Genomic DNA, 15611 nt, shown 5'->3' with positions numbered 1-15611 from the left:
CACAAGAGAGGAGGGGAAAAAGTGGGCCTGTTTCTCGGGTGGCCAATCCACCGAGCCCGCGGTGCCCCAGAGGAGGCGCCAGCGCTAGGCCAGCGCCAGGCCGGGCTGCCTGCTTCCCGCGGCAAAGTACAAATGCGCCCGAGCGCGGCGCCTGGAGCCCTTGGCTAGCACAGCCGGCCCGCGCTCAGCCTCCCTCCGCGGCCGCCGCGCCGCCGCCGCCGCTGGGACCGCCGCCCCGCCGGGCCCCAGGCCCCCGCGGTCCGACCCCGAGCCCACCGAGCAGGGAGCGCCGGCCGCCTCTAGCCCGCGCGCCCGGAACACCCGCTGGTCCCGCGCGCCTTGCCCGGCGCTGCGCGCTCGGCAGACGCCGGTCCTCTCCCTGCTTTCTCCTCCTCTCCCTCTCACCTTTCCCCTTTCTTTGATCGCCTCTCCCTCCTGCTGGACCTTCCTCCGTCTCTCCATCTCTCCCTCCTTTCCCCGCGTTCTCTTTCCACCTTTCTCTTCTTCCCACCTTAGACCTCCCTTCCTGCCCTCCTTTCCTGCCCACCGCTGCTTCCTGACCCTTCTCCGACCCCGCTCTAGCAGCAGACCTCCTGGGGTCTGTGGGTTGATCTGTGGCCCCTGTGCCTCAGTGTCCTTTTCGTCTCCCTTCCTCCCGACTCCGCTCCCGGACCAGCGGCCTGAGCCTGGGGAAAGAAAGGATGGTTCCCGAGGTGAGGGTCCTCTCCTCCTTGCTAGGACTCGCGCTGCTCTGGTTCCCCCTGGACTCCCACGCTCGAGCCCGTAAGTAGACTGGGAGGCTGGGTGGGCAGAGGAGGGATGCGGCCCCTGGAATGTGCGGGACAGCGCCAGGACCTGGACCCCAAGCTGTTCTGACAGCCGTTCAGGCAGCACCTGTGCCGGAGGGGTGGAGACTCCGTGAGGACCAGTATGGGCCAGGGGACCGGAGGAACTGGGCACGACTCAGAACTGAGAGAGGGCTGCTGCCAGGGACCCGAGGAGGGGCACCAAGGGCAGCGGGGGAGAGGGCAGGGCACTGTGTTTTGGGTTGGGGGAGGACTTACTGTTCCTAGGAGGGAGTCGGGTATGTCTGGCTACAGGTAAGGAGTGTGATGGAGAAGAAAAGGCTTTTTGCCTTTGGAAAGAGCCATTGGACAGAAATGAGAGGTAATTAGGATAGCCTTCCCATTCCTTTCTCTCTTTTGATCCTCGCAACTCTCCAGTGAGGTGGGTATTATCATTCGCACTTTACAGATGAGAAAACTTAGGCTGAGCAAGGAGGAACTTGCTAAAACTTACAGAGCTAGTAAGCCATCCAAAGCCAGAACGCTAGTTCCAGATCCCATGCTTTATTCCCTGACTCACAGTGTCTAGAAGGAACCCTGATTTTGCAGCGTGAGACTCTGGGAGGCGGCAGGGCACAGTGAGATAGACCAGCGTCTTCACCGTCCCAGCTCCGCTGAATGCCAGCTGCTGGGAGGCCGTCACAGAGTGCACCTCTCTGACCCTGGGTTTCCTAATCTATAAAGCGGAAGTAAAAATCCTAGGAGAGTTGATAGGATTAAATTAGAGAAAAGAGGTAAAGCAGCTAGCACAAGACTGGTGCTTGATAGCTTACAAAAAAAATCAGTTCCCAATTAGGCTTTTCCAAATAGATACAGTGTAACATCAAACAGGTTACATCATCAATCTGAGCCTCAGTTTCCTCACTGCCCCCACAATAGGCTGGTGGTCCCCCCTCCCCATGCCCGGCCAATCTCTTAGAATGCTGTGAGGATGGGAAACCAAACCACATTCTCTTAATCAGAAGAAAAGAGCTGCATTCAAGCAGTGGGTTTCTCCAGGACATACATGGCACAGCCTGCGATTAAGACCCTGCGTTCCCAACTCCTAGTCTGGTGCTGTTTCCTCTCCCCAGCTCAGCTCCTCCATCTATGCCTTTCTTTTGCACGTGACATTCTGGAGCTGGTAGTGCTGGACTTTGTTACAGTCTTGTTTCTGCTCATGAGGGCAGGCTCAGTGTCCCTGGCCTGCCAGCAGCGTGAGACTCATAGAAGCCTTTCCATTACATAGAACAAGTAATGGAATTAGCTCAGTGTTGTATTCAAGTCCTGGCTGTGCCCCTTAGAGCTGTGTGACTTTTTGTAAGTCATAACTTCTCTGAGCCTCAATTTCCTCATCTGTCTAAGAGAGATACTAATCCAGAACTTGCAGGGTTCTTGGGAGGATTAAAGGAGGTAACAGATTAAAGTGCCCAGCACAATGCTGTGTACTCAATAAATGTCTCTTCCGCTTTCTTGAACCCCCATCCACTTGACACCTTGTTCTTAGTCCCTGCAATTTTTTCTCCAGATATCATTGCCCTTGATGCATCTTGGAAAGATGTCCTAGAACCGGACTGTTATCCCACCCACACCCCACTTCTTTGCTTCCCATATCTTGTCAGCCTTTCGTGGCCTTGCCTAGGTCACACCTCTTCAAGCAAACTCTCCCCGGTGACTTGATCCACTCTGATCTCCCTCCTCTGTGCCTCCCTGGCCTTCAGCTCTGTACCTCTCAGCAGGTCCTGCCAGTATTCCATCTTCCCTACAGCCTTGTAAATACAGATCTCCAGACATGTGAGAAAAAGACCTGGAGCCAACTCATTAGGGTGAGGTGGACTGGCACTCACTGGAGAATGTTAAGATTCCTGGATGTTAGAGCTGGTGAAACTATCAAAAACCATCTGCTTCTACCCATCAATGTGTCTATACTTAGAGTTAAATTGAAGCCCAGAAAAGAAGAGTGACTTGCCCAAGGTCACACGGCAAATTTATTAAAGAAAAGAACAAAAGCCAGGCACAGTGGTACACACCTGTAGTTCCAGTCACCAGCTACTTGGGAGGCTGAGAGGGAGAGGAACCCTTGAGCTCAGGAGTTCAAGGCTAGCCTGGGGAACATAGTGAGACCTCATCTCTTAAAAAAACAACAACAACAACAAAAAAAAAACAACAAAAAAAACAGACCTGGGTCCTGGACCCTGATTTGTCACTTATTGGCTGTGTGAGTTGGGACAGATCACTTCTTTATCTGAGCCTCATTTTGTTTGGTGCTGACAGCCTATGAATCTAGAAAGGATCCTGTAGTCACTTGCCAAGATGCTATTTGAAGGTCTCTTACAAAGGTCCTCATCTTAGTTTAAGTGAGATCTCAAGCCTGTTGTGAGTCAGAAATCTAGTGATATCTTAGGTGCTTTCAGAAACAGTGCTAACAGATGGAAATTTTCAAGTCTGTGTGGTATCACGCTCCTGAGGTGTCGGAGCCCTGAAGAATGCCAAGGGCCTGTGAACACAGGTAACAGTTTGCTCCTCAGGCTATTCAAACAAAAAGTATTGTCTCTTTGGTTCTATTTCCAGCCATAGATTGAGCCCTAATCCCAATACAGACTAAGTTTCAATTCCAGCCACAAGCCAAGCCCTAATCCTCCAACCTTGGCCACAGGTTGAACACCAATTCCACCCCTATACAAGACCCCTTACCCAGGCTGGGTCCCTGACCTGGTTACTGACCGGTACTGGTCCCAGCCCCAGGCTGAGCCAGAGACATGTGTGATGCTGGTCACTCTAGACACTCAGCTCTTTGTGGATGAGTGTCCACCAGAGGCCTACTATCTTCTTACTTCCCTCTGCAGTGCTTTCTGCCCTACTCCTCTCAGCTCCTCTCTTTGTTTCTCTTCCCTAATTGTCCCTTGTAGGTGTCTAGTATGCTCTGCTTTCTCTTCCCTCCCTCCATCCAATCCTGCTTTCAGGAGAGAGTCAGTTACCAAGTAAAAACATGGGGCTGGGTGCAGTGGCTCACGCCTATAATCTCAGCACTTTGAAAGGCCGAGGTGGATGGATTACTTGAGCCCAGGAGTTTGAGACCAGCCTGAGAAACATAGCAAGACCCTGTCTCTAGAAAAAATAAAGAAATTAGCCTGGCATGGTGGCACATATCTGTGGTCCCAGCTATTCGGCAGTCTGAGGTGGAAGGATTGTTTGAGCCCAGAAGATGGGGGCTGCAGTGAGCTGTGATTGCACCACTGCACTCCAATCTGGGTGTCACAGTGAGACCCTGCTGAGAAAAAAAAACCCATCTATTTTTTTCTTCAAGGGTTTTGTGTATTATGGGAATCGAAGCTTTCGTTCCCAGGTGATGGATTCCAGACCCTAGACGCAGGCATGGGACAGGAAGGGAGCTCCCCTGGTAGGATGTGATGTGGAGGGCAAACCTGGAATCAGAAAGTCAGGGATCCAGCCCTGGCTGTGCCATCAATTGCAACTGTGACCCTGGACAGGTTGCCTTTCTCTGCCTTTCAGTTTTCTCCCCTGTAAAGTGAGATGGTTGGACTTAAGTGGATGATTATTGAGGACCATTCTAGTTTTAACACCTCGTGATTCTAAGTCTCCAAAACCTAAAGATGTGGTTGCCTTGATTCCGAGTCCACTCTGGCCTTTGGAATAGGGATGTGGGAGGGTGGTACTCCTGCCCTGCCAGGGAGGAGTGGACAGGCAGACCCTCAGACACCAGAAAAAAGTGCCTGGATGGCCTGGGGCAGTGCAGGTAGTGGGAGACCGGCCAGAGGGGACCTGCTTGTCTGTTCAGCTTGGTCGCAACCCCATCTACCTGTGCAGGTGTGCATGAGGCAGTGGGGAGCACCTAAGTGAAGGCTGAAGTCCGGCTCCAGGCTGACTTCTCTCTGGATCTCTGACTGGGCCGTTCTGCACCTCTCCTCTCCTACCAGCAGAGGTCTCTGCCTCACTCACTGGCGCGCAGGCTGCTGAGCCAGAGCCCGGCAACAGCTGCGCAGTTGCTCCAGCTGTTGCACCTGTTCCAGGACTGGCCTCTCAAGTTCCCCCAGCCGCCAACCATGGCGCCGGACTCTGGGAGAGGGACCTTGAATCCTTCATATTCTCAAAGAAAAGGACTGGCGTGACAGCGGTGCCCCGGGAGGTGTAGTACAGAGATCATTTCAGGCGTCCCCCTGCCTCTGTCCAGGACCCCATCCTCTTTCTTGTACTCAGGAGTTCTTTTTTGTATCTCGCCAGAAGCCTTCTGTTTACAAGTTAAAGCCATTTCTTCTAGTCCTGCCTAGTAGGGGATGGGTGTCCCTGTAACCATTCTCTCCACATCTGACGAGTGGCATTGAAGATTGTGCTGGAGTGAATCAAGCTTAGTCAAGTCCTGATCTCTCTCTGGGACTCAATTTCCCACAAAGGAAACAGGGGACTGGATATCTCTGAGTCCCTAGCTTTCTACGATTCTATGAATCTAAGCATATATGTCCAAGGCAGAAAAAAATGTGAACAGTCCCCACCGTTTCCTGCCCTTCAACAGGTAACAGAGCTGCCTTTCCTGGTTTGATAGTTCTCTCCCTAGAGGCCCTTCTATGCTCCTGTATGTCTGTCATGTGCCAGAGGGAAAAGTCAGGTTCAGAGAAATGCAGTTCCTTTCCCCGGGTTGCACAGCTCAGCCACTGAGGAGCTGAGGCTTTTCTTCTGATTTCCTTAAGAGGCCTCTCCCATCGGGTCCAGAGCCCAGAGCAGAGCTTGTGTCTCAGAGGGGAGCAAGTTTGTTTGTGTGAAGAGGGGATTATAAATAAATAGAGAAAGTATGGCTGTGTGGGTGTGAGGGAAGAGATGTAAACGTTCTACATTCCTGGGCAGCCTGGCTCACTCAGGTTTCCTGAGTTCTTGCAGGCTGGGGACAGGCCAGCCACAATTCCAGACCTCTCTCCTCTCACCCCGGCCCCTCCTGATGCCCTTTCCATGGTCTTGACCAGCCTCCCCTCCAGCCCAGAAGCTTCTTTCTAGTTGTCTTTTCTGCTTCCTATTGGGGAAGAATTCTCAACCGCAATAACCCCTCCTAACTGACCCCATAAAAGACCTTTTATCACAGCATGAGAGTTTCAAGCCAGACTGTGGGATGAACTTGGAACTTGGATGGAGACAGTTTGGAAATTTTGACTTATGCGTGAAGATCATGGAATCACTCATCTCCTTAGCTACTCTGGGCTCCTGACCTTTTTGTACATGTTGTCATTTGGTTTGGCCAGTGGTTTGAGCATTCAGATGGCAGGGAGCTGGAAAGCGGGGGTTGTCAGAAGCTAATTTCTGTTAGGTGGCAAGGTAAAAGTGCTGAAAGGGAATTGGCCCTCTTCCCATATAATGAACTACTCCTTTTGTTAAAGAAAGAGGCTTCCAGGGCCAGGCGTGGTGGCTCACGCCTGTAATCCCAGCCCTTTGGGAGGCCGTGGTGGGTGGATCACGAGGTCAAGAGATCGAGATCATCCTGGCCAACATGGTGAAACCCCATCTCTACTAAAAATACAAAAATTAGCTGGGCGTGATGGCACTCACCTGTAGTCCCAGCTACTCGGGAGGCTGAGGCAGGAGAATCGCTTGAACCTGGGAGGCAGAGGTTGCAGTGAGCAGAGATTGCGCCACTGCACCACAGCCTGGTGACAGAGCAAGATTCCATCTCAAAAAAAAAAAAAAAAAAAAAAAAAAAAGAATGAAAGAAGCTTCCAGGACTAAGGACCGTCAACTGGCTTCTCTTCCAGAATCTCTCCCTCTTTGTTAACTCTGTTCTTTCATCATTGATTTCGTTCATCAGGCACGAACTCTATCTATGTAGGCTCTGCATTGAGCACAAAATTTAATGAGATCTGGTCCTTGCTCTCAAGATGGTCCCCGTTTAGTTAGGAATAAAGCTTACTTAAGAAGTAGCTCTAATCCATTTGTGATGAGAATTGTAATGAGGGCTGAACTCAGTTCTGCAGGAAAGACCAGTGGCTGGAAATTTGGGGCAGCTTCACGGAAAGGGTGGCATCTAAGCTGGCTTTTGAAGAATGGGAAGCAGTTGGTCAAACATTGGAGATGGAGGATTCCATTCCAGGTGGAGGAAACAGCATGTTTGAAGGCACAGTAGGAGGAGGCCTGGGGGCTGGTGGAAGAGTGAGGAATTTAGCAAGATGAGGTGAGGCTGAAAACAGGGCCACCACAAAAAGTTTTGCTGGAAAAGCAGGCAGGAGCCAGCTCATGATAGGCTGGGGATGACACAGTGACATTTAGAATCTGTCTGGTAAACATTGCTGTCCTGAAATCAGATTAGATCAACTAAGTCCAGTCACTTTAATTCTGTTCAGACAGGTAAGGAGCTTTGGCTGTGGCCTATCCAAGTGGACACTTCCTGTGGGAAAGGGAGCTAGTGTCTAGCACTTTGGATATGCCAAAGAGAAGCCTCTGTGTCCTTCATGAACCACATCCACTCCCACCTCTGTGCCTTTGCATCTAGCACCCACTGCCTGAGAAGTCCTTCCCCTTCTGCATCTTGTCAATTTCTCCAAGACCCAGCTCAAGCACGTTCCTAGAGAAGCCTCGCCTGAAGACCCTATGCTCACACCATCATAGCGTTTGTCAGACTGAATGTATTGTATCTATCTGTGTTCTTCACTAGGCTGTGAGCTCCTTCAGGAGGTGATTTGTTTTATTTAAGTCATGTACCGGGCCCATGTATGTGTATAATATTTGGCATACAAAAAGTTCAATAAATAAATGAATAATTGGAAGTAATATTACTATAGCAGTCCCCCAGTATTCATGGTTTCAATTTCTGAGGTCTCAGTTTCCTGTGATTAACCTTGGTCCGAAATATTAAATTGGAAATTCCAGAAATAAAGAATTCACACGTTTTAAATTGCACATCATTCTGAGTGGCATGGTGAATTCTGTTGCCATCCTTCTCTGTCCCATCCAGAACGTAAATCACCCCTTTGTCCAGTGTGTCCATGCTGTAGATGCTCCCCACCCGTTAATCACTTGGTAGCTGTCTCAGTGATCAGATCAACTGTTGCAGTATTGCAAGGCTTGTGTTCAAGGAAGCCTTATTTTACTTCATAATGGCACCAAAGCATGAGTAGCAATGCCAGCAATTTGGATATGCCAAAGAGAAGCCATAAAGTGCTTTCTTTAAGTAAAAAGGTAAAAGTTCTCAATTAATAAGGAGAGGAAAAATATGGTATAGTGAATTTGCTAAGATCTACAGTAAGGATGAATCTTCTATTTGTGAAATTGTAAAGAGGCAAAAGAAATCTATGCATGGTCTATCTAGGGTTCAGTACAAACTGTGGTTTCAGGCATCCACTGGAGGTCTTGGAATGTATCACCCAAGGATGAGGGGGGACTACTGTATTACCAATGACAATGATGTTTACTGCCTGTTATGCCAAGTGCCCCACACTCACATATGTGTTCAGTCCTGAAACCTCAATCCTGACCTTGATGGCTCCTTTGCCCTCTCCACCCATATCCTATCCAGTCTGTCCCAAAGCCTGCCCATTTTACCTCCTAAGTGTTTCTCAAATCTGTACTTTTGCCCATCAGCATAGCTTCCATCTTGGTCCAGGTCCAGCATGATCTCAAAACAGGATGACTGCAACAGCCCCTCCCTGCTCTCTCTGCCTCCAGTCTTGCCCTCCAATCAGTTCTCCATTCCTATGGGCACAGTGATGATTCTAAAATGCAAATCTGATCATGGGACTCCCCAGTTTAAAGCTTTTCTATGGCTTTCCTTTGCCTCTCGGGCTCTCAAAGCCCTCTGTGAGCCTCTGCTTCTCCTTCCAGACTGGTCTCTTGCCTCTCACTCCTGCCTTCCCATTCTCTCCTCCAACTTCTGAGCCACTTTCATCTCTGTATCCCTGCCCAAGGTCTGTGGGCCTGAGGTGAGTTGAGGCAGACTAATCTGGTTTGTGAGTGGGGCTAGAAGAATGCAGAAGGCCACCAGAATCACGGTTGGTGCAGTTGTAAATGAGACCTGGGAGATTTGGCCTTAGTGTGTGCTATGATGTTCGTCCCCTAATAGGTGCCTGGGGATGACCACAGAGAGCTCTGGGAGTCAAAGAAATACCACAGGAAACAAACTATTGAGGAAGTCTGGGGTTAGTGCCCAGATCTGTTTTTTTTTAAAACCTATTTAGTTGAGCATATAATATATGTCAGGCACTAGGCATATTACATATATTTTCTGACCTAATTCTATAGTAACTCTGAGAGGTAAAGATTGTTATTAGTTCCATTTAATAGATGTGGAAACAGAGGCCCAGAATGGTTAGGTAACTTGTCTAAATTCAGGCTGCAAATAAAAACCAAATCCACAATTTGAACCCCAGCTGATCTGACTCCAAAGGGTCCCTGAGAAAAGGCATGCTTGGTCTCTGAGATGGGGAGGGATGCATGGGCACAGGTGGGATGAGACTTGGTGGGTGGGGTGGGAGAGGAATCAGGGCAGGTCCAAGGCCAGGGCAGAGGTGGGAACACCACAGAGGACCAAAGGGAGTGTATGGGAAGGGAGTGAGGTATGAGACAAACTTTACCTCCTTCACACTCAGGTGACACACCTGTGTCACTCAGGACTGGTCCTACTGGCTTCCTGAACTTCATCCTAACCCACTTTGGAGCCTCTGAGAGCCTAGGATGTATGAGACCACAACACATCCAAGAATCATAGAATCTTGGAATGATCGAATCTTAGAACCACAACATTGGACAATTCTAGAAGCTTTGTGTTCTAAGGAAATACAGGTTCTTAGAAACATGGAATTCTCAAAATCCTGAACCTTAGAATCCTAGAATTTTGGAGGCTTCAAATGTTGAAATCATGGATTCATAAAGTATCTATGCAGAAAATCTTTGAAGATCATAGCTTACCCCCCCCCCCCACTTATTTTGCAGATGGGAAACTGAGGCTCAGAGAAAGGAGGATGAGTCTCTGAATGTCACACAGTGAACTTGTGGCTTAAAGAACTAAAACTGTTTTCACCAGCTATCTTCAAGGGTTGGGGCTAGTGCCAGCACTGCAGGAACTGAGGCGGCCTGTCACCATCTGGCAGTTCTTCCTCCTACTTGGTTTTGGCATGGCCTTGGGCACTCATCTCACTTGAGGAAGAGAGAGCTCCAGGCCATGCTACCCTTCCTTGTGCCTGTCACCTTCTAGGGTATGGTGGGGTAGGGATTGTGGCCACTGGAGGCCTCCTGCCAGGCCCCCCACATTCTCAGCCTCTGCCAGGTCTATTGGTGGGGGGAAGGGGCCTCCTGCCTGGGCATTGGCTGAGACACTCTTTCTGTCTTCATGCTCTGAGCAGGCGGTGAGGTGAAGGGGGTGCCAACTGGCACAGGGACCTGGGCTACAAGGCTGCCCCAAGGAAGGTAGGACAGGGCTTCTTCAGCAACAGACTGAGACCTAAGGTGGTGGCAGTGTTGCAATCACCCCCTCCCTGTGGGAGGAGGGGACTGAGGAAGAAAGACATTATTCACTCCTTGGAGAGTTGGGCTGGCTCTGACCAGCACCCCAGCTGGGCCCGTGTCCCACCCTCTCTGCCAGTAGAGGCTGAGAGATAAACACAGCTCATTTGATACGGGCCAGCCGGGCCTTGCTGGCTTGCTGGGAATGTGAGAGGCGAACTTTAATCGCTCCTCCACTTTGGGGAGTTGGGAAGGGAATGGCGAGGGAACTAAGCCATGTGTTCCTACTCTCAGTGACCCTCGAAGCACAGACTGAAGGCATCGTGACAGCAGTCTCAAATCTTTGTTCTAGGAGGCCCAAGAGGGCCGAGCAGGAGCAATGTGAGGAACCCGAGAGAGGCCAACTCCAGCTCCTTACAAAGAAAACCTTCTAATGGTTAGGAATGGCCCATGAGCTCCTGTTTCCTGGAGGCGTGTGTCAGGCAGGGGCTGCACGCCAGCCCAGCCCCCAGTGCTGAGAGGGAATTCCTGCACTGAATGTGAGCTCCCCGCTCACCCCACCCAACTCATTACTGCTTTCAATGCTCTGCGATTCTGTTTCAAAGTCTAAGAGAATGTGATTTAGGAAGTGTAAGAACCCATGTTTCTAAGATGCTTGACTCTGGAAAATGAGAAGGAGGCATGAGAGGCAGCTTCTCCATTTTAGACCAACAGGGGACTAAGAGAATAAGCTAGGGAGTCGGGGATGGTGGCCGGTGGGGCAGAGAGAGAAGAAGGCAGTTGAGCCTTTAGGCCCTGGAATTGGGTAAAAAGCCACAGGAGATGAGAGATGAGGTGAAGAGAAAGGAGCTGTGCTTTGGAGGCAGGAGTCCTGGGCTGAAATCCTAGCGGAGGACTTTAGGCAAGTGGCATAGTCTCTGTGAGCCTTCTCATAATTGTGGTAACAGTCCAAAGCCACTGTAAGACGGATACTGTCATCTATTCCAGAAGATGACAATGTCCATTTTGCAGTGGCTTTGTGATTGTTACCACAATTATCATAATAATAGCATTCAACTAAGGGTCAGAAACTGGACTGGGTAAGCACTTTACAAGCATTATCTAATTTAATGGTCAAAACGATAATGTTAATGAGATAATTAACTTCTATAAGGGGTTTGGCAAAGAGAAGATAGTCAATAAATGTTGGTTCCCTTCTCCATATTTCAATCTCATTTAATTCAACAAACATTTACTGGCACTTAGCTTGTGCTGGGCCTCCCGGTTCCTCCTGAAAAGAGCTCAGGCAATGGAGTGTTTTTCCCTGCTGGCGTGAAGATCACTAGGTACCTGCGTAGAGGAGGGTTGGCGAGGATAGGGCGGGAGGCAGAGGGGCAGGGCACAAGGCTGCAGTGCTGGGCTGGGAGATCTGACCCAGGGCTGGAGGTGAGTGGGTAGGAGGTGGGAGCAGGAGTGGATCAGTGGGTTATGGGAGGTGAGAAAGGCAGAGGTTTCAGGAATGCAGGATTGTAGGAGAGATAGCCAACCCATGGAACAAACGATTTTAGTAATTCTTAGAAGCATTCATCCAGATATTGACGACTGATGTGCGATTGCAAAAAAGTCCATTGGTGTGCCAATCACAAATCACAGTAGTAGCAACAACCATTTTTAAGGATACTTGAAAGTCAGTTTCCTAACAACCTTTCCATCACGACTCACCAAAATATAAGGACATAGTACAATATGAAAGCAAGAAAGCTCCCAGCGCCATGGCCTCGGGCGCCATCCCTGCCAACCCTCCTCTACACAGGTGCCTGGTGATCTTCACACCAGGAGGACTTTGTTCAAAATGTGGGCTACAGGACCCAGAGAATGTGTACACGTGTGTGTGTGTGTGTGTGTGTGTGTGTGTGTGTGTGTGTACAGGGGAGGGGGATGGGAGAGGAGAGAGGGGTGGGAAGGGAGGGAAGGGTGTGGTGATGTACTAAATAAGCCAAATGGGACAAATAAAAAGGAAACAAGCATGATTGTGAGGGCAGAAGAGCGTGGGACTAAGTCAGGAGACTGGTGCTGTCATCGCTGCCTGGTGACTGACTTGCTGTGTGGCCCTCAGGTGTAACTTACCCTCTCTGGGCCTCATTTGTCTAATCATAATGATTAACGTTGATACCATGATATAAATCTGTACAGCATTTCACTGCTTGATTCCCTAACTGCCCTGTGAGATAAGCATTAAGGCTCAGAGACAGTGGCATGCCCAGTGTCGCACAGTAAGTGTGTGGTAAAGCCGAGATTCAAACTCAGACCTTCTGGCCCCTTGCCTAGGAGAGCATGCCCAGTTGTCTAGCAGATTCTCTTTTGCCTGAGTGGCCCAGATGACATCTCTTTTAGAGCTAGAAAGAAGGAGAAATGAGACAGGGTCTTTGGGCTGGAGCCTCCTGGGACTAACATGGCACTGGTCGGTTTGCCAGGCCCAGACATGTTCTGCCTTTTCCATGGGAAGAGATACTCCCCCGGCGAGAGCTGGCACCCCTACTTGGAGCCACAAGGCCTGATGTACTGCCTGCGCTGTACTTGCTCAGAGGTAAGTTCCTCTGGCCACCTGACCACCTGTCTCAGGGATGTCTGAGAACCCTCCAGAGAGGTCAACCCAGAAGGAGGACCAGGCCTTCTAGAACTGTGCTGTCAGCAGCAGCTGAGAGACTTGGGACAAGCCACTTCACTACTGAGTACTCAATATATAGGATTAGATGGCTACTGTGTACCTCCCAAAGATAAGTCACACAAACATTAGTGGCTGGGTTGGGATGAGGGCCCTGGTCTCCCGTCTCACATCCCAGCCTTCTTTCCACCTCGTGCTGGTGCCAGCCTCCCTGCCTCCCACGCAGCCCAAGACAGAGCCTTTTTGACCTTATCTCCCATTCCCTCCTTTTCACTTACTATTTCCTCCAGCCACTTCGGCCCTGCCTTAGGATGTGTTCCCCCACCTCCACTAGCCCAACTACTTGTTCCTCAAGGATTTGCCCAAATGGGAAAATGACCTCCACCTGGAAGGATTTTCTTCTTCTGGGATCCCACATAAATTTCTCTCCCCCTTTCTCCTGATCATTGTTGACCAGGCAACATAGTTACTGCCCCTCCTAGACTGAACCTCTGAGGCTAGGACTTGCTGGGCCCTCACTCACACCTGGCATGATTCCCTGCCAAAGGCTGAACCACCTGGGGTAGAGACCATGTTTTTGTTTTCCATCTTCTCCCACCCCATCGCACCCCACAACAATTCAGCACCTCCACAGGGCCTTGTAAAATCAACTGGGTAGAATAAATGAGACCCCCATGTGGTCCAGAATTCACAAGCAAGGTATGAGATTGGAGGGGCGGAAGAGGAGGAAGTGGCTTAGGAGGCCTGAAAAATCCTTGGCTTTAGCTCAGCTGCCTGGAGCCCAGTGTGGATGTCCCCAGCTTTCTTTGTCTGGGTGTTGGTGCTTGGAGGGAGGGGTAGCTAGCTCCCAACCCCGAACCAGCCTCCCAGCCCCACTCTTTCCCTGCACAGAGCCAAGAGAGGAATGCAGAAGGCCTCTAAGAGTCTCCCTTGTTAAAACAGAACCCTCTGGGGTGGGAGCAGAAAGAGCTCTGGAGGAGATCCTGTGGGGTGGCGGAGGGGGTGGCTAGCCCCCCTCCTGACTTTGACACTGGGGTCTCACTCCTCCTGGGGTCTTTCCTCCTGACTCACCACTGCTTCTACCGTGTTGGCCCCAAGTAGAAATGGGGAAACAACCCCCACCATGACTGCTTCCCCTCGGTTTGCCTTAGCACATCTGAGGCCAATCAGCCTTTTCAAGAAGGACTTTATGAAATATAGCCAGAGAATAGAAAGGAAATCATAACAGAAAATTCCAGACATATCATGTGGTCCAGTTGACAAAGTCCAAGTTTTTTAAGCCATTGGAGTTAATTCATTTCTCCTTTCCCAGAGTTCACATACAGTTTCCTCAACCCAGAGGACTTTTGCTGGTATCTGCAAAATATACCCTCAATCCCTCCACTTCTCTCCACCATCACCGCTCCCCCTAATCCAAGCCACCATCATCTGTCATCTCTTTCCTGGGCTGCCACACAAGCCTCCTAACAGGTCTTCCTGTTTCCCCCTCTAAATCCATCCTCCATGCGGCAGTGAGAATGGTTTTTTTTGTTTTGTTTTGTTTGAGACAGGGTCTCGCTGTGGCACCCAGGCTGGAGTGCAGTGGTGCGATCTCAGCTCACTGCAGCCTTGACTTCCCAGGCTCAGGCAATCCTCCCACCTCAGCCACCTGAGTAGCTGGGACCACAGGTGTGTGCCACCATGCCCAGCTAATTTTTGTATTTTTTATAGAGACAGGATTTCACCAGGTTGCCCAGGCTCGTCTCAAACTCCTGAGCTCGAGAAACCCACTTTGGCTCACTCCCAAGGTGCTGGGATTACAGGAGTGAGCCACCGCGCCCTGTGAGAATGGTGTTTTCTCAGCATGAAACTGATCATGTCATTCTGCTCTTAAAACCCTCCAGTAACAGATGACGAACTCATTGACAGGCATACAGAGACTGTGTGCTGATTGTCATGTTCTGACTTAGGGAAAAAAAGAGAGAAAAGAAAAAAAAAAGACCTCTAATAGCTTTTCGTTGGACCTAAAGTAAAATTCAAATTCCCCGCTGAGGGCTCTGCTTCTGTCTTATTCTCCAATTTCTTTTCTTTTCTTTCTTTTTTTTTTTTTTTGGAGATGGAGTCACGCTCTGTCACCAGGCTACCAGGCTGGAGTGCAGTGGTGCAATCTCGGCTCACTGCAACCTCCGCCTCCCAGGTTCAAGTGATGCTCCTGCCTCAGCCTCCCAAGTAGCTGGGACTACAGGCACCCACGGCCATGCCCAGCTAATTTTTATGTTTTTAGTAGAGACGGGGTTTCACCATGTTGGCCAGGATGATCTCAATCTCTTGACCTCGTGATCTGCCCTCTTTGGCCTCCCAAAGTGCTGGGATTACAGGCATGAGCCACCACGCCTGGCCTTATTCTCCAATTTCATTTCATACCTGCTCACTCTGCTGCAGCCACACTGACCTCTGTCGGTTTTTCCAACACTTGAACCTCATTCCAACTTGTTTCCTCCACTTGGAATGTTCTTCCCTCAGATCTTCTCACGAACAGTTCTCATCTCCCAGTTCATAACACAAATGTTTCCTCCTTATAAAGCCTTCCCTGACAGCTGTTTCTAACATAGTCTACCCCTATTAATGAAATAATATTCCTCTATTTATTTATTTATTGTTTATTTATTTATTTTGAGACAGAGTCTTGCTCTGTCACCCAGGCTGGAGTGCAGTGGCACAATCTCAGC

At 50.0% G+C, this 15611-nt stretch overlaps 1 protein-coding gene and 1 non-coding gene across 4 annotated transcripts in view; both read left to right on the top strand.

The window, feature by feature from the left end:
* The first annotated feature begins 400 nt into the window (after window positions 1–400).
* The window catches only part of CHRDL2 (chordin like 2), a 34790-nt gene continuing 19579 nt past the window's right edge, over window positions 401–15611 (top strand). For 2 of the 3 annotated variants that reach the window (XM_024255461.3, XM_002822235.6), the window contains exons 1-2: window positions 401–783; window positions 12713–12825. In XM_024255461.3, the coding sequence (XP_024111229.1) occupies window positions 702–783; window positions 12713–12825 (195 nt within the window). In that variant the 5' untranslated portion in view covers window positions 401–701. Of the gene's footprint in view, window positions 784–12241; window positions 12826–15611 lie in introns of those variants that run through there. The other variant, XM_024255464.2, reaches the window with a different exon arrangement.
* On the top strand, window positions 14789–14851 carry LOC129056911 (small nucleolar RNA SNORD43). The gene has a single exon (XR_008521496.1). It is a non-coding gene; the product is annotated as a small nucleolar RNA SNORD43 (small nucleolar RNA).

Source organism: Pongo abelii, chromosome 9 (genome assembly GCF_028885655.2).
Source record: "Pongo abelii isolate AG06213 chromosome 9, NHGRI_mPonAbe1-v2.0_pri, whole genome shotgun sequence".
Taxonomy (NCBI): Eukaryota; Metazoa; Chordata; class Mammalia; order Primates; family Hominidae; genus Pongo; species Pongo abelii.
Note: the sequence above shows the minus strand (reverse complement) of the source record. Positions and strands in the feature narration are given on the sequence as shown.